General features: G+C 44.2%; 1 protein-coding gene across 1 annotated transcript in view; it reads right to left on the minus strand.

Annotated features, from left to right (window-relative positions):
* The window catches only part of top1b (DNA topoisomerase Ib), a 33,863-nt gene extending 14,905 nt beyond the window's left edge, over nucleotides 1-18,958 (minus strand). The window contains exons 1-11 of the mRNA XM_063014960.1: nucleotides 18,858-18,958; nucleotides 18,553-18,577; nucleotides 9,076-9,172; nucleotides 4,502-4,637; nucleotides 4,359-4,417; nucleotides 3,900-3,989; nucleotides 1,994-2,084; nucleotides 1,800-1,894; nucleotides 1,576-1,691; nucleotides 1,338-1,459; nucleotides 1,120-1,242 (exon numbers count right to left, since the gene is read on the minus strand). Coding sequence (XP_062871030.1) covers nucleotides 1,120-1,242; nucleotides 1,338-1,459; nucleotides 1,576-1,691; nucleotides 1,800-1,894; nucleotides 1,994-2,084; nucleotides 3,900-3,989; nucleotides 4,359-4,417; nucleotides 4,502-4,637; nucleotides 9,076-9,172; nucleotides 18,553-18,577; nucleotides 18,858-18,890 — 987 coding nt within the window. The 5' untranslated portion in view covers nucleotides 18,891-18,958. The remainder of the gene's footprint in view (nucleotides 1-1,119; nucleotides 1,243-1,337; nucleotides 1,460-1,575; nucleotides 1,692-1,799; nucleotides 1,895-1,993; nucleotides 2,085-3,899; nucleotides 3,990-4,358; nucleotides 4,418-4,501; nucleotides 4,638-9,075; nucleotides 9,173-18,552; nucleotides 18,578-18,857) is intronic.
* Nucleotides 18,959-23,948: the final 4,990 nt, after the last annotated feature.

A 23,948-nucleotide genomic window follows, 5' to 3' on the forward strand; every position in this document is an offset into this window, starting at 1 on the left:
ATACTCAACGACTCCATCCGAACGGCTCGCTGAGAGCTCGGCGACTGAAGAGCTTGTCAAATGTCTGGATATGAGTTGGCCGACTGGCAATGGGTGCTATGTCGAACAGCCAATGAAAACGTTTACAGTATTTTTGACCTTATCGTTCTCTACAAAGCATAACACCCATGCCGCGTTGCAAACAATATTTATTAACCTCCAACTCACTGTAGAACAATCCCTGCTGGTCGCGTTGCCAAATCCACTCAGATTCATTTATTTTTCATCCTTGATTTTACACTGCACATCAGTCGACGTGCATTTTTGGACGTGGTATCATTAAACCCCTCGTCACTTCTCACGTTTATTTTCGTGACAGAACGTAGTGTGAACTACACACCGACTTGAAAGACTCCCGGTCGTGTAGTGTGAACCTGGCAGAAGTTAGCAGCACCGCCGCACTCCACACAACGTGCAGCACTGTGTTGATGCAGCCTACGTATGAACGGCATGTCGGAACATTACGAACATGTACAATGTCACACGTACCACAGACTGGCAGACACTAAGGGTGTGTTGGAAAAGCTAGTGCGCTCTCTACATAGGCAGCATTTTACGTCGTCCCGTGATGCGCTCCCGAGAAGGAGGCTGTTCCAAATCCTAGATGCCTTAAAATCCTCACTACTGAGGCATCTTATTATTTCAATGTTATTTTGGCTCAAGAACGAGTGAGCGTCCGACGCTGCCTTAGTGATCGAGACAATCCCAGCATTCATGCCTGACGGGGCGGAGAAACGAGTTATTTTCAAACGTAAATAAAATATTACTGATTTTTAACTTATATTGACGTTAGCGTGCTGTGCTACCTCAGTTTATTGGTTTTAATGGCGAGATGCGAAATGCTAAACGCGATGGAATCGCTGTCTAAGTAGTGCGTTCGAATAACCTGCCTTATAAGTCACTGACTTATTAGAATCCTCTCTACTAAGTCAGCTGCCCGTGTAGACAGTAAGACAGCGAGGCAGCTCACTAGGTTTTCGAACACACCCTAAGATCGGGATCGAAGGTCTTTTCATTTGATCAGATTGAAGAAAAGTTCAAGATAAAGAGGATGAAACGAAGGTGAGAGGCGATGCAGACCTGCTTCTCCTCCTTGGTCATCTGTTTGCGAGCCTCCGACTGAGCTTTGAAGTATTCGCTCATCTCTGTGAAGTTACACTTGTTCAGATCGGTGATTTTGGATTTCTCTTCTGACGTCATTTCCTGTACGAGGGGTAAAGAATAAACGGTCACACCCGTCACACTTCCATGTACACTATAGATCCCCGATCCAACACAGAGCTGAACCCGTCAGTTACCTTCCGCCAGTCTTTGAAGAAGTTTTTCCTGAATATGTCCTTGGTCGTGTACTCGTGGTCCAGCATCTTGGCGAAGAACGTCGCCACCTCCTCGGCTGGCTCGCTCAGCTTCATGTGTTTTCCTACACCAGGACATTCGTAAATATAGACGGGTCACAATCCCCCCCCCCCCCCCCTGCATTTGCATTTCCCCCTTATCTCTCAATTTAGTCATTTCCGATTCCTAGATTCGACTCACCGTCATAATAGAATTTTATTTTATTTGGAAGCGGATCGTATTTAGGTGCGAACACGGGGCCTTTGTGTTCCAGGAACCTCCACTTTGAGCCGTCTGTGTACCTCTCCTCCTCCCACCTGACACACACACACACACACACACACACACACACAGCACGGATTAGATACAGGAATGAGAACGTGAATCCGGACATACAAAGGTTTTAACCGTGACGCTTCCTTTACCATTTCCATTTCTCCTCCGGCTCCTTCTTGGGCTTCTTCTTCCCCGTGGCCGAGTTCTGTTTCTTATCTTTTGTCTTCTTTTTTGGTTTTGTGTCCTGTATCGGTGGACACGGTGAGAGAAAAGTTGGAATAAGAGAGTAAACTGGGTACAGGGTGAAGGGTGTGAAACAGAACGGCGGTGCAGGATCACGTACCTGTTCGTAGTCGTCGAAGTCGTCCTCCTTCTTCCGCTTCTTCACCTTGTTCTGATTTTCCACTTTGATCTTTTTGGGTTTGTAATCGGAGCTGTCGAGCGATTGTGGAAATGCGTCAGAACATCAGGTATCGATCAAACAAACAGGGTTACTTATAGTTCCTAGAATTAAAAAGATCACGGCTGGTGGAAGAGCGTTTTCTTACAAAGCTCCACAACTCTGGAATAATCTTCCTGCCTCTGTTCGGGACTCGGACACGTCTCAATGTTTAAGTCTAGACTGAAAACATATTTATTTTCTCAGGCTTTTGATTAGTATAGACAAAGGCGCAGGGCTTGGGGGTTCTTGGTCATAGAAACGTGTGGTGATCAGGGATGTCGGGTTGCCGTCGTCCTGCCTCTCTTATCCGATCACTCAGGTTTGATGACGGTGGGGAGATGTGCGCTGATGTCCTGTGAAAGCCTTCATGACCTTGTTACCTGCTCGCTCTCCCTTTTAGTTCTGCTGTAATAATTAGGGCTGCCGGAGTCTAAAACTCTCTGTAAAACTGTTTTACTCAACTAGCATTGTACATTATTAACTACAGGGGTTGGACAATGAAACTGAAACACCTGGTTTTAGACCACAATAATTTATTAGTATGGTGTAGGGCCTCTTTTTGCGGCCAATACAGCGTCAATTGGTCTTGGAAATGACATATACAAGTCCTGCACAGTGGTCAGAGGGATTTTAAGCCATTCTTCTTGCAGGATAGTGGCCAGGTCACTACGTGATGCTGGTGGAGGAAAACGTTTCCTGACTCGCTTCTCCAAAACACCCCAAAGTGGCTCAATAATATTTAGTGGCTCAATAATATTTCAATAATCGCACCAAGAATGACAAGAACTCACTACGGACTTTATTGAAGACTAGAGCGAATAACAACTCTATTATTAATTATTTATTTATTGCCAGTTATAACTTTTAGTTTTAATTCTGTGTTTATGGTTTGTGTAAATACTACTTATTTAAAGTTTCCTCCAGGCCACCCAAGAAGGACGGGCCCTGCTGAGTCTGGTTTCTTCCTGTAATTTTCAGGGAGTTTTTCCTCGCCACAGTCGCCCTCGGCTTGCTCAACAGGGGGTTTTGTATCTGTCGGTCCTGGATTCTGTGAAGTTGCTTTGAGACAAAGTCTACTGTAAAAAGCGCTACATAAATAAAGTTGACTTGACTTGACAAACAGACCTCAAAGCTTCATATAGATGTGAGCAAGATGCACTACAGCAGTTTGAATCAGGGGCTTTACTCTGTACTGGTGACAAATGGGTAGAGAAACAACACTACTGGGATCTAAGCCTAAACTGCCCGGCTCTTGTGCGGCTCGATTTGGAAGGATAAACTGTACAGGTCACGGGTTACAGAATACTGTCAATCTGCGATGCCGTCATGGGAGATTACGACGGGGGGGCGTGGAGGCGCAGATGACCGATCGACAGGCAGTCTCTGCACCTCATCAGCGTTAATTCCAGCAGATGGACGAGCCCTTTACAAGCAGAATCGCTGGCCCACGCTTATCCGACACCTGTACACACCGCACGGCCAGGGGCTTTTGTTTCCGCCGGCTCATATGCCCACATTCTTTGATCGTAGTGGTTACTCTGCTCCTTTTATAGCCACCACTAGATTATAGTTTATATTTTTCCTTATTTCCTGTTTGGTTGTGTGTTTTGCTGGGGCTTATTGGTATTGCTTCTGGGCGAGTGCTAGTGTGGTACCCCCCACCCCATACTTAAACTAACCTGCTCGCCTCTCTGTCTTGAGCCGTAGATACGAGCTTTACTATATAAGTGAGTAAAAAAGCGGTGAGATGATTCTGATTTTACGCAGAAGATAAAACAATATGAAATAAAATACACCAATCACTCACTCATCTTCATCTCTCTCTCTTTTCACCGCCTTGTGGAGTTTTGGAGAATCGTCATAGCCATTGTCCTCTTCTGTTTTGATGTGAGGGGGTCTGCAGGGCGAGAAGAAATTACAACCTTTATTTTAAAACATGCACAGAATATGCAAAACTTTGTGTTTTAATAAACATAGCAGAAAGCTCCCGGGTGGGAATCTAATGCTTGAACAGTTCAGTACGCATAAGTGCATGTTTATAATATGCGGCACGACCGAATCCACCGATTCCAACGTGGAACCGGCAAATATTGAAAGGTAGCATAATTGAAACAGGTATACCTAATTCATATACGTCTTATATTAATCGTCTATGCGTCTAAACATGTACGGAACAAGATCCGAACACACAACCTTCCAGTTGTTAACCCACAGCGCTACCAGTAGTGCTGCTGTATGTATATTGTGTACATAAGTTTGGACGTACTTTGCGTAGCCGTTCTCCTTCTCTCTCTTATGCTTGCCGTTGGAGCTGTGAGATTTGACCTGCGGAACACAGAACACGTCAGCGGAGATTCATCAAACGTAACGGAGGCTTCAGAAACTGTGAACAGATGAAAAGGTTTGAACCTTCTCCTCCCTCTTCTCCTCTTTCCTCTTCTCTTTATCCTTGAGTTTGTCGGAGCTGCCGTCTCGGCCCTCCTTGTGTTTCACTCGTTCCTTCTCCCGGTCCTTGTGCTTCTTCTCTGACGGGTCTCTGTGCTCGCTGGGAGAAAGAACGCGGGCGGTGAGACATGAGCGACGTCTGGATGCGAGATCAGAACTGCTGGAATTATTCTCAGTACTAGCATGGTCTGGACCAGGGGTGGGTTTATAAAATCGCTTTTTCGATTCGAATCGATCTTCATTCGAACGATCCGATATCGATTCATATAAACGCGAGATCGATCTTTTAGATACGCCCCTTTCTACGGTGCACACGGAAATCTGTTACCCCCTTTTAATCTCGCGTGACCAGCCAGTGTTTTTTCATGCAACGAGATCTGACCTGCACATCAGTCCAGCATGGCAGAAGCTCAGGTTATGACCACTACACAACTTTCTGCACTGATTTTCGCTCGGCGACGGGTCGGTGCTGGATCCGGGAGGAACTCGGTGTTCGCTCTGCGATCAGAACTCGGCTCTCGATCGATGTGAGGAACAGCGAGGGGAAACACGGGGGCGAGGTTGTAAACAGGTGGTGGAGCGCAATATAGTTTCTATCAGAATACATCAGCACACACACGAGTTTTACAGTATTTCTGACCTGATCGTTCTCTACAAAACAAAATATTTATTAACCTCCAACTCACTACAGAACGATCCATGCTGCTCGTGTTGCCAAATCCACTCAGATTCATTTATTTCATCAGCGCACAAACTTTGATCTCTGGCTACTTGTTGATGTGCATGTTTGGACGTGGTATCATTAAACCTTTCATCAAAACCCCCCCATCGCCCATCAGTCGTGTAGTGTGAACATTACAGCGACCAGGTGTTAATCAGAGTGTCGTGTCGTGTAAACTTGGCATAAGCTGTTCGACAGCCAGGTGTATGTTTACATTACATTTACACTGTTGTAGCGTGTCAGACATATAAAATAATAATAAAAAATGAATGTTACTGTTTTCTGTTTTGGATTAATTATTTATGTAAACAAAATACACAAATATTTTTAATAATGAGTGTTCTTTGTACAATTATCATGTTCGTTCTCTGAACATCTGCACATATGTAAACAAAACCTGTTAATGTAACTCAAATATGCCTAAATGTGCTGAATCGAAATCGAATCGAAAATCGAAGATGGAATCGAATCGGGAAAGTGTTGGCGATACCCAGCCCTAGTCTGGTCTATTCCCGAGACTATGTGGCCTAATACCTAATACTTATATCTAATACCTAAAATTGCTGATGGCTGATGGTTTGCTGGACTAACAATCACTGGGAGGGAATCAGAGAACTGCATCTGCATTTAAAGCCTTTATTTTATTATTTGTTTACTTTATTTAGCCCAAAACTGGCGGGGTGCATCAATAACTGCAGCACTTACATGGATAACAGTAATCCATACAGCACTGGGGAATGGATGGAGTAGCTGGCGTGTCGTGTCAATGGATGGAGTAGCTGGCGTGTCGTGTCATTCCTGTTCACGGTTCCGAACAGCAGGCTCGCCTTGTTAGTGCTTAATTTGTTTGTTTGTTTATCCCTCGCACCCCGTCTTTGATCTCTGAGCTTTGATCTCTGAGCTCACATCAACTCATTTCTGCCACTTGGTTAGAACGGCCGTTTACATTTGCGGCGCTGAGCAGACGCGTTTATCCACAGCGACTTTCAATTTGAAGCAATGGAGGGTAGAGGGCCTTGCAGTGGTGCTTGAACCGACAACCTTCTGATTACTAGTCCTGTATCTCAACCCCTGAGCTGCAAACCTTGCTGACCAACAGTTTCTACCCACAGGCGGTCAGGCTTGTGTACGAACATGGACTATCACACACACAACCTACCTCATGAACGTTAAACCTCATAATACAATGCACAGCTGTATATCCAGTGACTGCTGCTATGCATATTTGCACCTTAAAACAACTTAAACAACTTAAAAATGACTTAAAATAACTTTAAAATAACGGCACAATTTTTCTGCACCTTAAACGACGCTGCTATGTGAATTTTTTTACTACCTTAGTTTATTTTTATTTCTATTTTTACTCATTGTACAGGGGTTGGACAAAATAACTGAAACACCTGTCATTTTAGTGTGGGAGGTTTCATGGCTAAATTGGACCAGTCTGGTGGCCAATCTTCATTAATTGCACATTGCACCAGTAAGAGCAGAGTGTGAAGGTTCAATTAGCAGGGTAAGAGCACAGTTTTGCTCAAAATATTGCAATGCACACAACATTATGGGTGACATACCAGAGTTCAAAAGAGGACAAATTGTTGGTGCACGTCTTGCTGGCGCATCTGTGACCAAGACAGCAAGTCTTTGTGATGTATCAAGAGCCACGGTATCCAGGGTAATGTCAGCATACCACCAAGAAGGACAAACCACATCCGACAGGATTAACTGTGGACGCAAGAGGAAGCTGTCTGAAAGGGATGTTCGGGTGCTAACCCGGATTGTATCCAAAAAACATAAAACCACGGCTGCCCAAATCACGGCAGAATTAAATGTGCACCTCGACTCTCCTGTTTCCACCAGAACTGTCCGTCGGGAGCTCCACAGGGTCAATATACACGACCGGGCTGCTATAGCCAAACCTTTGGTCACTCGTGCCAATGCCAAACGTCGGTTTCAATGGTGCAAGGAGCGCAAATCTTGGGCTGTGGACAATGTGAAACATGTATTGTTCTCTGATGAGTCCACCTTTACTGTTTTCCCCACATCCGGGAGAGTTACGGTGTGGAGAAGCCCCAAAGAAGCGTACCACCCAGACTGTTGCATGCCCAGAGTGAAGCATGGGGGTGGATCAGTGATGGTTTGGGCTGCCATATCATGGCATTCCCTTGGCCCGATACTCGTGCTAGATGGGCGCGTCACTGCCAAGGACTACCGAACCATTCTGGAGGACCATGTGCATCCAATGGCGGTGCCGTGTATCAGGATGACAATGCACCAATACACACAGCAAGACTGGTGAAAGATTGGTTTGATGAACATGAAAGTGAAGTTGAACATCTCCCATGGCCTGCACAGTCACCAGATCTAAATATTATTGAGCCACTTTGGGGTGTTTTGGAGAAGCGAGTCAGGAAACGTTTTCCTCCACCAGCATCACGTAGTGACCTGGCCACTATCCTGCAAGAAGAATGGCTTAAAATCCCTCTGACCACTGTGCAGGACTTGTATATGTCATTTCCAAGACCAATTGAAGCTGTATTGGCCGCAAAAGGAGGCCCTACACCATACTAATAAATTATTGTGGTCTAAAACCAGGTGTTTCAGTTATTTTGTCCAACCCCTGTATATAAAAGTTTTTATAGTTAAAGTTTATATAAAAAAAATAAAAAAAACGTTTTATTCTGTTAGTTTAATTTTAGTTTTTATGTATAACACTTATATTGACGTTTGGAGGACGAACAAAGTAAGAATTTCATCGTACAGAGTAACTGCTGGTTCTTCTGTGCACATGGCGATAAAACTCTTGAATCTTATATTTATATACTCTGTAAAAGCTTCTTTTCTGGTGGGTATTCATCATTTTTTAACATTTAATTTACAGCTTAATCCTGGTCAGGATCTCCGTGAGTCCGGTTCAATCTGAAATAATTAGGTGCACAGCTTAAACACACTGTGGAGAGGGTGTTCAGCCACACCAAACACAGACCCCTATTCCACCAAAAAATAAAGTGGTTCTGGAACCGGTTCTGTTCGGGTTTCTCTGAACCTTGGTGTTCTGTAGAGAACCGACGCGCGTTTCCGCCAGTTTTTGAGAACCAGGCAGCGTCATCATCGGTGGGCGTTACTTAACGAGAGTTAAGAGCAGTAATATCATGGCGGAGTGTGTGGATTATGTGCGAGCGTTTGTGCTGCTGTTACAGATGTTGGTTTTTATGCAGCTCGGGGAGTTGAAAAAGCTTCACGCTTTATTTATCACGTTAAGCGAGTTTCGTTCTGTCCGGGTCACTTTTATCTCGTAACATCACACAGTTCATCTTTTTAAAGGCGCTTTGAAAATATCAGCGGCAAACTGGTTCAAAATGTGATCAGGTGAAGTTTAAAAGGTAAAAACGCAGCGACAGGCTCCACACGAGACCCCGGCGGACGCCGTTGTTGCTGTCGCTGTGCTGGACAACACGACACGGCCACTGACGGACGTCACGGTTCGGCCTGAAAGACCGAGTATTCCGTGGTGCAAGATCGGCCCGCTGGTTCTCTGTCTGGAACCTCTTTTTCCCGGTGGAAACACGTGGAACCGGTTCACAATCAAGTCCGGGAACCGGAACGGGCTCCGGGCCGCGTCGGTGGAAAAGGGGTAACAGTAAATCAGCCTGTATAGATAAACACTGCACACATGACTATTTACGTTTTATTTCATTTAAAAAGCATGCTACTGTTTACCGCTGAGCCTGACCGCAGTACAAACCCCCCAGACAGGAGAGAACGAGTGTGTGTGTGTGTGTGTGTGTGTGTGTGAGTGTGTGTGTGAGTGAACGCTCACCTGTTGGAGTGTTTGGATTTCTCGCGCTCCTTGTCCTTCTTATGATCTTTGTGTCTGTGCTCTTTATCTTTATGTTTGTCTTTATGTTTGTGAGAGTCTGTGGGGAGAAGAGGAAGCGTCGTCAGTACACACACACACACCTCACACACACCTCACACACACACACCTCACACACACACACACCTCACACACACACACACACACACCTCACACACACACACACCTCACACACACCTCATACACACATACGCTCCTTTCAGAGAACAAAAAGTAGATGTGAATGGTGTAACTGGAATACCAGGCGTGTTAGCGCTTGCTGCTAACACAATGTAAACAGCCTATTGTAATAAACCCGCCATTACAGTATAATAGCACAGTGTAGCGGGACTACGTTGGCTAGGATCGCTAAGATGCATGATGCTACCACCACCATGTTTCACAGTGGCTGCTAATAAGAGTCGATTCCTGTTGTAACACAAAACACACACACACACCAGTGTACCAGCACTACACACACACACACACATCAGTGTACCAGCACTACACACACACACACACACACACACCAGTGTACCAGCACTACACACACACACACACATCAGTGTACCAGCACTACACACACACACACACACACACACATCAGTGTACCAGCACTACACATACACACACACACACACACACACCAGTGTACCAGCACTACACACACACACACACATCAGTGTACCAGCACTACACACACACACACACACACACACCAGTGTACCAGCACTACACACACACACACACACCAGTGTACCAGCACTACACACACACACACACCAGTGTACCAGCACTACACACACACACACACACCAGTGTACCAGCACTACACACACACACACACACACCAGTGTACCAGCACTACACACACACACACCAGTGTACCAGCACTACACACACACACACCAGTGTACCAGCACTACACACACACACACCAGTGTACCAGCACTACACACACACACACACACCAGTGTACCAGCACTACACACACACACCAGTGTACCAGCACTACACACACACACACACACCAGTGTACCAGCACTACACACACACACACACCAGTGTACCAGCACTACACACACACACACACACCAGTGTACCAGCACTACACACACACACACACACCAGTGTACCAGCACTACACACACACACACACACACCAGTGTACCAGCACTACACACACACACACCAGTGTACCAGCACTACACACACACACACCAGTGTACCAGCACTACACACACACACACCAGTGTACCAGCACTACACACACACACACACACCAGTGTACCAGCACTACACACACACACCAGTGTACCAGCACTACACACACACACACACATCAGTGTACCAGCACTACACACACACACACACACCAGTGTACCAGCACTACACACACACACACCAGTGTACCAGCACTACACACACACACACACCAGTGTACCAGCACTACACACACACACACACACACCAGTGTACCAGCACTACACACACACACACACCAGTGTACCAGCACTACACACACACACACACACACACATCAGTGTACCAGCACTACACACACACACACCAGTGTACCAGCACTACACACACACACACACACACACACCAGTGTACCAGCACTACACACACACACACACATCAGTGTACCAGCACTACACACACACACACACCAGTGTACCAGCACTACACACACACACACACACCAGTGTACCAGCACTACACACACACACACACACCAGTGTACCAGCACTACACACACACACACACACACACACCAGTGTACCAGCACTACACACACACACACCAGTGTACCAGCACTACACACACACACACACACCAGTGTACCAGCACTACACAAACACACACACACCAGTGTACCAGCACTACACACACACACACACACACACACCAGTGTACCAGCACTACACACACACACACACCAGTGTACCAGCACTACACACACACACACCAGTGTACCAGCACTACACACACACACACACCAGTGTACCAGCACTACACACACACACACACACACCAGTGTACCAGCACTACACACACACACACCAGTGTACCAGCACTACACACACACACATCAGTGTACCAGCACTACACACACACACACACACACCAGTGTACCAGCACTACACACACACACACACACACCAGTGTACCAGCACTACACACACACACACACATCAGTGTACCAGCACTACACACACACACATCAGTGTACCAGCACTACACACACACACACACCAGTGTACCAGCACTACACACACACACACACACCAGTGTACCAGCACTACACACACACACACACACCAGTGTACCAGCACTACACAAACACACACACACCAGTGTACCAGCACTACACACACACACACACACACACACACACCAGTGTACCAGCACTACACACACACACACACACCAGTGTACCAGCACTACACACACACACACACACCAGTGTACCAGCACTACACAAACACACACACACCAGTGTACCAGCACTACACACACACACACACACACACACCAGTGTACCAGCACTACACACACACACACACCAGTGTACCAGCACTACACACACACACACACACACCAGTGTACCAGCACTACACACACACACACACCAGTGTACCAGCACTACACACACACACACACACACCAGTGTACCAGCACTACACACACACACACACATCAGTGTACCAGCACTACACACACACACATCAGTGTACCAGCACTACACACACACACACACACACCAGTGTACCAGCACTACACACACACACACACACACCAGTGTACCAGCACTACACACACACACACACATCAGTGTACCAGCACTACACACACACACACACACACATCAGTGTACCAGCACTACACACACACACACACACACACACACCAGTGTACCAGCACTACACACACACACACACACCAGTGTACCAGCACTACACACACACACCAGTGTACCAGCACTACACACACACACACACCAGTGTACCAGCACTACACACACACACACCAGTGTACCAGCACTACACACACACACACACCAGTGTACCTGCACTACAAACACCAGTGTACCAGCACTACATAACACACACACACACACCAGTGTACCAGCACTACACACACACACAAACACCAGTGTACCAGCACTACACACACACACACACCAGTGTACCAGCACTACACACACACACACACACCAGTGTACCAGCACTACATAACACACACACACCAGTGTACCAGCACTACACACACACACACACACCAGTGTACCAGCACTACACACACACACACCAGTGTACCAGCACTACACACACACACACACCAGTGTACCAGCACTACACACACACACACACACCAGTGTACCAGCACTACATAACACACACACACCAGTGTACCAGCACTACACACACACACACACACCAGTGTACCAGCACTACACACACACACACCAGTGTACCAGCACTACACACACACACACCAGTGTACCAGCACTACATAACACACACACACCAGTGTACCAGCACTACACACACACACACACCAGTGTACCAGCACTACACACACACACACCAGTGTACCAGCACTACACACACACACACACACCAGTGTACCAGCACTACACACACACACACCAGTGTACCAGCACTACACACACACACACACACACCAGTGTACCAGCACTACACACACACACAAACACCAGTGTACCAGCACTACACACACACACACACACACACACCAGTGTACCAGCACTACACACACACACAAACACCAGTGTACCAGCACTACATAACACACACACACCAGTGTACCAGCACTACACACACACACACACCAGTGTACCAGCACTACACACACACACACACACCAGTGTACCAGCACTACACACACACACACACCAGTGTACCAGCACTACACACACACACACCAGTGTACCAGCACTACACACACACACACACCAGTGTACCAGCACTACATAACACACACACACCAGTGTACCAGCACTACACACACACACACACACCAGTGTACCAGCACTACACACACACACACCAGTGTACCAGCACTACACACACACACACACACACCAGTGTACCAGCACTACATAACACACACACACCAGTGTACCAGCACTACACACACACACACACACACACCAGTGTACCAGCACTACACACACACACACACACCAGTGTACCAGCACTACACACACACACACACCAGTGTACCAGCACTACACACACACACACCAGTGTACCAGCACTACACACACACACACACACACCAGTGTACCAGCACTACACACACACACACACCAGTGTACCAGCACTACACACACACACACACACACCAGTGTACCAGCACTACACACACACACACACCAGTGTACCAGCACTACAAACACACACACACACCAGTGTACCAGCACTACACACACACACACACACCAGTGTACCAGCACTACACACACCAGTGTACCAGCACTACAAACACACACACACACCAGTGTACCAGCACTACACACACACACACACACCAGTGTACCAGCACTACACACACCAGTGTACCAGCACTACAAACACACACACACACCAGTGTACCAGCACTACACACACACACACCAGTGTACCAGCACTACACACACACACACACACACACCAGTGTACCAGCACTACACACACACACACCAGTGTACCAGCACTACACACACACACACACACACCAGTGTACCAGCACTACACACACACACAAACACCAGTGTACCAGCACTACACACACACACAAACACCAGTGTACCAGCACTACACACACACACACACATCAGTGTACCAGCACTACACACACACACACACACCAGTGTACCAGCACTACACACACACACAAACACCAGTGTACCAGCACTACACACACACACAAACACCAGTGTACCAGCACTACATAACACACACACACCAGTGTACCAGCACTACACACACACACACACACCAGTGTACCAGCACTACACACACACACACACCAGTGTACCAGCACTACACACACACACACCAGTGTACCAGCACTACACACACACACACACCAGTGTACCAGCACTACATAACACACACACACCAGTGTACCAGCACTACACACACACACACCAGTGTACCAGCACTACACACACACACACACCAGTGTACCAGCACTACATAACACACACACACCAGTGTACCAGCACTACACACACACACACCAGTGTACCAGCACTACACACACACACACACCAGTGTACCAGCACTACACACACACACACACACCAGTGTACCAGCACTACACACACACACACACCAGTGTACCAGCACTACACACACACACACCAGTGTACCAGCACTACACACACACACACACCAGTGTACCAGCACTACATAACACACACACACCAGTGTACCAGCACTACACACACACACACACACCAGTGTACCAGCACTACACACACACACACCAGTGTACCAGCACTACACACACACACACACACACCAGTGTACCAGCACTACATAACACACACACACCAGTGTACCAGCACTACACACACACACACACACCAGTGTACCAGCACTACACACACACACACCAGTGTACCAGCACTACACACACACACACACCAGTGTACCAGCACTACACACACACACACCAGTGTACCAGCACTACACACACACACACCAGTGTACCAGCACTACACACACACACACACACCAGTGTACCAGCACTACACACACCAGTGTACCAGCACTACACACACACACACACACACCAGTGTACCAGCACTACACACACACACACCAGTGTACCAGCACTACACACACACACACACACACCAGTGTACCAGCACTACACACACACACACACCAGTGTACCAGCACTACACACACACACACACCAGTGTACCAGCACTACACACACACACACCAGTGTACCAGCACTACACACACACACACACACCAGTGTACCAGCACTACACACACCAGTGTACCAGCACTACACACACACACACACACACCAGTGTACCAGCACTACACACACACACACCAGTGTACCAGCACTACACACACACACACACACACCAGTGTACCAGCACTACACACACACACACACCAGTGTACCAGCACTACACACACACACACACACCAGTGTACCAGCACTACACACACACACACCAGTGTACCAGCACTACATAACACACACACACACCTCCAGTCAGCCAAGCATGTGGAAAAGATCTATACTGCCCACTGCTGGACAGAATAATGAGGTGCAGCATAAAATAAATAAATAAACACTTAATAATCACCAAGTTCATAAATACTTAGGGATCAATCTCTCCAGGTACGAAACATCAGCGATTTTAAATCAATTTCACCTGCTATGGTGCAAATTAAAGTGACAACAGGTGCACTGGAAAAGAAAACGCCAAGACAACCACCAAAAAGGGGACAGTTTCTCTAGTTTTCGTATCGCACATCCATACGTGCCATCTGAAGAAGGTTTGCTGTGTCTTCCAGCAGAAGTCTCGAGGAGAGCTTGGAGGAGATACCAGAATACCAGGACACGGGTTGTCGAAGGGCATCGACCCAGCAGCAGGACCAGTATCTGCTTCTTTGTGGAAGGAAGAACAAGGAGAGCAACTCCAGTAGGGTACTGGTGTGCACATTTCAGACAAAAACTTTCAGAAACAGAGTACGTGAGGGTTGCATGATGGTCCGACGTCCTCTGTTGGGACGTGAACTCGCGTGGCACAGAATTGGCGAGGCCACCGTCGGCGCCCTGTTTCTCTTTAGAAATGAGAAGCTGGCAAAATCATGAGGAAGAGACCGTGATGAATAAAAACACTCCCACTTGGGGGTCCCTTTAAAAGGAACCGATACGTCAGTCGTCTGCACCTCCGTGGCCCCTCTGTCGGCCAAACAATGTGTGTTACAGAGGTCCACTGGCAAATAGTAGTCATAAATCAGTAGTCATACATTACTAGATGCTAATCGTATGGCAGAGTGGTGGATCTAGATTCACATGACCAAAGTGAAATGATTCATTCATGTAATTCTTCTTTTTTTGTCATATTCATGTTATCCAGAAACAAAAATACTTTTGTAAATCATCATCGTATCATCCAGGAAATAAAAAAGCTACGAAGCCACGCCAGGAGCCGAAAACCATCCCGATTACAACGATAAACACGTGATTTAGGATTGTTTGCTGACCGTTGGGAAGTGGGAGGCGCCCAGTATATGAAGGCCTAACTGCTGGGTTATCTCTGCCTTATCAGACCGAACCATGAGAGAACGAGACTCGCTCGGCCCGCTGTTCCACCACAATACAGACACCGACGCTCACAGAAACCTCGTTTAATGGAATTGACTCTGTTTAAACGGCCTGCGATGGGGCACACCTCGCCACCGAGGCACCAGGAAGAACTAAAGATGAAACCAATTTACAGAAAACCCTAAAGATAGAAGAAAACAGAAGGACTGGTACTGTGTTTGTGTGGGAGACTGTTCTGCTTCTACTGAGGAAATAAATTCATGTTTATTATTGTTACACTAATAAATTAAACACTAAAAGTGCCATTTGAAATCGACTGTAACCCTTTAAAATGTTTTAGAATCGTTATAATAAAGTATATTTTCCAAATAAAGCAAAACGTTCAGGACTTTCTGACGAGGTGAGTTGTAGCCTCATTAATAAATGAACATTTTAAATGACGTTCACGTCGGTTTGCTTGCATGTTCAGGTACTAACAAAACAAACCATATGAATATAATGTCTGATGTTTGTTAAAGCGCTCGGGTGGCGTAGTGGTCTATTACTATAGCTATAGCTCACCACCAGTGACGTCCAGGTTTCAATCTTAGTAACGCTACTGACCGACCGGGTCAGACATGATTGGCTAGATCTGAGATGGCCAAAGCCCCGCTATGGACTGGCGACCTGTGTCAGGGTATTCCTACCTCGAACGGGACACTTTATTACATGTTATTACACTGTCATTAATAACATTAATAACTGGTGTTAACTTTTTTCCATCGCCAATGATCCACTAATATAATATAATTAATATAATATCATAATAATATACATTATATAATAAAATAATATATAAAATATAATAATACTATAATATAAATCTAACCTTAGTGAAAAAAAGGTTAAAAATCCAACATTTCTGGTTAAATAGGATGAACTAAACCGTCAGTGTTGCTTATATTAAACTAACAAATCTTCTATCCTAGTCACCAACTTAAACATCACCAAATCCTCCATGAAAGCGCTAAAAGAAGTGCGACATCTACATTTATTCTGAAACAACAATAATGACAAACACAATAAGTACAGCAGGCGCACGGGTGGCACTATAATCTATTACCTTAGCCCATCACCTTAGATGATCGATAGACTGGCGCCCTGTTCATGGCATTCTTGCCTTTTGCCCAGTGTTTCCCACTGCAACCATGACCAGGAAAAATGCTCAAGCTAATTCAAACTATGCAATCTTAACCTAAAGCTAATAAAGATTTCAGAACCTTCAACAGCAGATTTCAAAAGTGTAAATGTGCTTTAATAATGTGATCCATGTGTAGATTAAGATTCTGCAAAAACTACTGCAAAACTGTGGTGTGTCTTATGTACTTTCTTTTTGTTCCCTTTCAAGTTTGTGAATAAATAAAGCTGATAAATAAAACTGAACCTCTGACTGTGGATATTTTCTGTTGTACAAAGTGAAAGGGACAGTTTGTCTTTAAAGAGCCACATTTAAAAACCTGAACCATTTCCCCCTGCAGCGCCTCTATAGCACAGCAGGCAAAAACGGGCTACGTCCCAATTCGCACTCCACTTCACTACCTGGCGCACTACTTTAAAAACTATTCCTCGTGTCGTTCTGTACTCGACTGATTTATCGAGTCGTACTGAAGTGTGAATATTATTTTAACCCGGATTATCCGAACCACGCAGTTTTAACAACAAGGAACAAAAAGGAAAGTTCACTCCCTAGGTAGGTTGCACAACACTGAGTGTTAAAGCACGCGGTTTGAGACGCATCCTGCAAAAAGGAAAAGAAAATGGCGCAGAGACTAAGTCCTCAACCCCCCATTCCCGACTTTCAGGCCTAAATTTCGACTCATTAGCGTGCAAAAATGCTCAAATATGCGACTTTGTTGTAAAAATAATCTACAAATGTGTAGAAATATCGACCCAAAGTTAAGAATAGTCGATTTTAAAGTGGATTTTAAAGGCCCTGTTTTGAACAATAGGCGGCTGAGAGTGAGAAAGAGGGGACTTAGTCTCTGGGACGCCATTTCGCTTGTCGACAGCCTGAATCCAGAAATATGGAGAATCAAAGCTAAAAATCTACACAAAATCACACTTTATGTTTAAGTTTGCACTCACCGTTTTGTTTGGAACCAGAATCCATCTGTAAAAATAACGAATAAATCGATTATTTTCATTTTCAATGGCACATTTTTACACAGATCTGAAATCCACAATGTCAAACGTGCCATAAAGAGCCGAACAGTAAATAAAAATATATAAAACTCTATTTCCATACATTCGCCTGTTTTTTATCGGCATTAGCAAAGTTCTAAAGTCATTCTTTACAAAAATATATCGAACATTTCAGGACCTGGTCAGCGAAAATACAATCGCTCGGAAAAAAGCTAAAAAATATAAGAATTCTTTGAGGATTTACACACCTGGTGGTGTTGATGTTGATGATCTCCAGTCATTCTACAGTGATGAACAGTGGAAACAGTAGAAATAAAGCAGACAGAGCAGAAGCCGGTATGGACAGTAAAAGCTTCAGCACTATTGTGAGACTTGAGCAAGCCACTATCAGTTTAAGTCCCTCTGTTGGGCTACTGCGCATGCGCACAATAGTTAGCAACGGCCGTTAGGATTCAACTCTGAGTCGATTCTTTCGAACAAAGCCAATGAATCGAGCTGCTGAATTCCGCACATGTCATTCACTGTCGAGAAGGAAATAAACGATAACAACATTTAATCTCGATACCAAGTAATAGCAAACTGATAATTATATTCCAACATCAATATTAAAACTGTACTTCAAATAAAAAAAATATGTTCTAGGTTTTTAACGTCATAGTCTCTGCTTAGTTAGCATAACAATGTAAAACTATAATACTGGTTATTGGTGTTGTGACTAGTGCACAGTTCTACTGTTTCTTAATCAAATAAAAAACAAAGTAAATGTTCATTAGATTCACTACAATAAATCAAATAGACAATACCAAAGATTTTCAGTTTAATTCCATCATAATGGTTTTCCAGCACCGGTATGAATAGGCCTCTTGCACTAGTGTTTCTGTGTGAATGATCTTTGCAATATTAAATCTACTAATTTTAACATTTGCAATACTGTATGTCTGTAGTTATTAAGTAAGAGTGAAAGATTTCTATATTCTATGGCTGTAACATCCCAGTCTGCTTCTTTAACACAACAATGTAAAGCTTCCATAGTAGTTATTGGTGTTGTGACTACTGGACAGTTCTACCGTTTCTTAATCAAATAAAATAACAAAGTAAATGTTCATTTGATTCACCACAATAAATGAAATGGACAAAAAAACGAAGATTTTTAGTTTAATTCCGAGGTATAGGAAACCATAATGGTATCTCCCAACACCAGTATCAATAGGTCTGCTGTACTAGTGTTTCTATGAGATAGATAGATAGATGAAGGAAGGAAATTGATCTTTGTATTTGTATATCTTTACAATATTTAACATTTAACATATTTAACACTTTTTTCTTGCACTGATTCTGGGTAGGCTCCACACCCACCACAGCCCTGATCATAACAAAGCTGTAAGTAAAGTTAAGTAAATAAACTGGTAATAAACATATTTAATGTGTAGCTACTGTTGTCACCCCTAAAACAACCAAGTTGTAGTGCATATAATCATGTAGTGCATGTTTTATTACTATGTATTAGCTAAAGCGTCACGACTACATTTATAATCCAAAATAAAGACAAATGCATCTTTAGCGAACAACATTTCACAAGAAATCGTTTAAAAGTCAAGCAAGAAAAATGTAATCTTTATTTTTGTACATGCAAATTTGACCCTTCATATGATTCAACACGAGAGTCGATTGAAAAGATTCGATTCATTTTCGAATCCGCCATGTGTTGCTAATTCGAAAAAAAAGAAAAAGGTCACAAGTTCCATTCAACAACAAAACAAATTAACTCACGTAACACGAGTTATATAACATCTTCCACTTGATAACAAGGAATTCAAGATGTATTCTATGTTATATTCAGCTTTAATGTATTTTTGTATAGGATGGTATTGGTATGTGAATATACACTGGTTCATTTTAAACTGTTCTTACTGATGTAAATAAGGTGAAAATATTTGGGTAACATGAAGCGGAAATGTTGAATTACTTTAATTAAACCATCATTATTATAAGACAACATCTAAAAACTCTCACAGATCACACTGAACTGCAATTTTACTGTATAAATTAAACATGGCAGACTATCTTGTTAAATAAATGCTACATGCATTTTCTGATACCATTGTCATAAGGAACACCACATAATTTGATCCTAAAGCCATTTAAACATTTATTACACTAGTGTTAATCTTATTTATAACATTATTATTGCTAATATTAATAAAACAAAGTTCTCAATAATGCAGTAGTCCACTACCATGCTATTAAACCATGTGATGGATTGTTGTGCTCTGTCCATGGTGTTCCTGCCTGGTGTTTCACTGTGGAACCGGAACCACCACGACCCGAGTTTGATAAAACAGCTAATGACAATGAAATAAAATAAAATTGAACTTTTCAATAACATGAGCATCATAATCAGGGCTGCAGGGAGTCGTGTCACCTCGAAACACCAAGTAGAAATATGGTCTGCCAGGGTACCGATCAATATCATGGCATCGAACACTTGCAACTAGTGTCAGGATGCTATTGTACAACTGCTTCTGTTTTATTTCCTGTCTGACTAAAATGTGTAGTTTGTTTATGCCGTTTCAGACCGGGAATCATGTTAAAATCATGGCTGGATTACTGACCGGGCCAGCGCCCAGGGGCCCTTGAGGTGAGGGGGCCCTGGCCCAAAACATTTTGCGATGCCTATCAACATTTATGATACAATATATTTTTATTTCCGAGGGCCCTCCATTTTAAGGATCCTCTGACTATTAGGGACTTTGACCCCAGGGCCTCTTGGGGGCCCTAGCCATGCTTTTGGGGCCCCTAGCTATGCTTTTGGGCCCCTTATGAAAATGGATGAGGCGTTGTGGCACTGCTCTGACTTTGACTTTTGGCTATTAGGGGTCCTAGGAAAGAGGGGGGCATATTTTTAGAGGGCCCTGGTTATGAGAGCCCCTATTGTGTTAGGGTTAGTTATTGACAGGTTGTTTAATGTATTAATTTATTTATGTTTTTGGAGGGGGGGGGGGGGGCCCTGGGCAACGCGCCCAGACTATCCTTAATCGGGTTCACACCTGTAGCCTTGGAATGGTAATGGTAATGCACCAGGCTGCACCCATTCACACGTTCACTATAACGGTCCTGCGGAACACAGTGGGATGGAAAACTAATCTCACGTGCAGAGCTTTGCATAGAATTTGATTTTAACACGAGTTTAAATCAGCTGCATCTTCTCTCTTTCCAACACTGCTTTCCTGGAGAGGCTGGTGAGTAATTTGCTTATAAATGAATACTTTACATAGAGGAATATCCTAGCAGCGTGTAGCGCGAGTGATGTGCATCATTAGGGTTTTGGAACATCCCTGGAGTCGCTGTCTACCAGAAGATGTCAGATTCTCATGGGTGTCCACATGGGTTTCCTCACATCTTCCAGGAACAAATGCATTAGGTGTACTGGCTGATCTAAAGGTACGAGTGTGTGTGTGTGTGTGTGTGTGTGTGTGATGGCCTGTGATGAACTGGGCCTTGTGTTCTTCATGATGCATTTTCACCCTGTGCCGTGTTTTCCGAATGACTCCAGACCCATCATGACCCTGCAGGATAAAGAAGTTATTAAAGATAAATGAATGATGGATGGAGAATTTCAGCCATGGCAGAGGGTTCATTTCTTCACTCTAGATTTTCCAGATGTTAGCACTAAAATGAAGCTTTATTGAACACTGTAATGTATTTTCAACTGTTTACTCTCAACTCGTCCTCTAATAAACACAAAACATTTATTAAGCAGCAGTGTGCTTGCAAACACACTAGCTCTTATTCTGCCTAGTTTTAGCATGTGAGCTTCAGAAGCATCTCTGCTGATACGGGTTATAAATTAGTGTTTATTAATCATATTTCTGATGTTTCTGGGACTTTCTGCAATGCCTCATACCAACAGAAGTGCAATAAAGGTAGAGATATTTTTAAGAAACGTAATTTAGTACATTATGGAAAGAAAAAAAGCTGGTGTTAACAGAATTGATCATTGTTGTCAACATCAACAGAGTTGTTTAATGATTTGTATTGCTTTATCTTGGAGAGAGCATCCCCTCATCCTCAGGCATCATGTCCGTATAGACGCCCGGCCAGCTGATACATACAGATACACGACTGATTAAACGTATGCAAAAATGATGCATTTTGCACTAGATACAATTTCAGTGAAAAAATCATCAAGTTGATATTTTAGAGAATCTTTCCGCTTAATCCCGGAGGCTCAGGCAGGTCCAGTTCCACCGAGAAACACTAGGTGCAAGACATGAATTCCCTGGACAGGACGCCAATACATCACACTGCTTCGGCCAGATGGAGAGAGCCAACCGTGTTGTGTAGACGCCCGGTTGGACGATAGCACTGCTAAGATTCAAACCCAGAAATCAGCAGTGGTGGGCTAGTGTAGTACTATAAATTTATAAACTAACATGAACAATATTGTGTTTCTTCAGGTCTGTCAAGTAATAATAAATATTCCAGGTAACAGTGAAGCTCTTGTTGGGATGTGAACCTGCCTGTAACTAGCCAGTAATCATAATTACATAGTCACATCCCGGTAAATCGACTCAGTTTCTGCTTGATGAATTACCATTAAATTCCAGTATAAAAGCGTATGTGGGGTAAAGTCTCCTAATACATGTGTAAATGTGAGTGCAGAGGTGTGGAGCTCTCTCTATAGCTGTACTGACCGAACGTTCTGCTGGTGCAGGTCGTTCACCTTTATGGTGTTAATGAGGCACCAGATTTAAAGACCTTTTCACTAGCAGACCGACACCCACTTCACAGGACATGCTAGACTTGCATGGTTCATCACCTGTGCTCACCTCAATAAACAGTCTACACACCAAACATGTCTCGACTGATCACGGACATAATAATAAATAAATTATTTATTAATTTATTATCAATTCTTTTCACCTTTTCACACATGCACAACGTAATTTATCTAATCTACCTCATGATTAATGTTTTTCTGATGTGTTTTTGAGGGCGTCCGAGTTTACAGACCAAAAACCAGACAGACAGGGAGTTTCTACCTTCTACTGAAAGCCACACATGAACCGAACACGTTAGGACCCGTGTGCACCCACACACTACAGCACACGTTTAAACCGCTGAACTGATGCCTGGTTATTTTTATTTACATGTTTTACATACCAACCAAACATAAATTTTTATTTCTAATCACATTTATTGCCTTCATTACTTGTTGATATGACCACTGCATTCCAGCATTTTCCAGAATATGTACCATTGTAGTAGCAAACCTCAGGTTGTTTTATATTACATTATATTATATGATATTCTGAGCAACGACAGTCTGAAAGGCTCAA

This window comes from Trichomycterus rosablanca, chromosome 19, assembly GCF_030014385.1.
Source record: "Trichomycterus rosablanca isolate fTriRos1 chromosome 19, fTriRos1.hap1, whole genome shotgun sequence".
Classification (NCBI taxonomy): domain Eukaryota; kingdom Metazoa; phylum Chordata; class Actinopteri; order Siluriformes; family Trichomycteridae; genus Trichomycterus; species Trichomycterus rosablanca.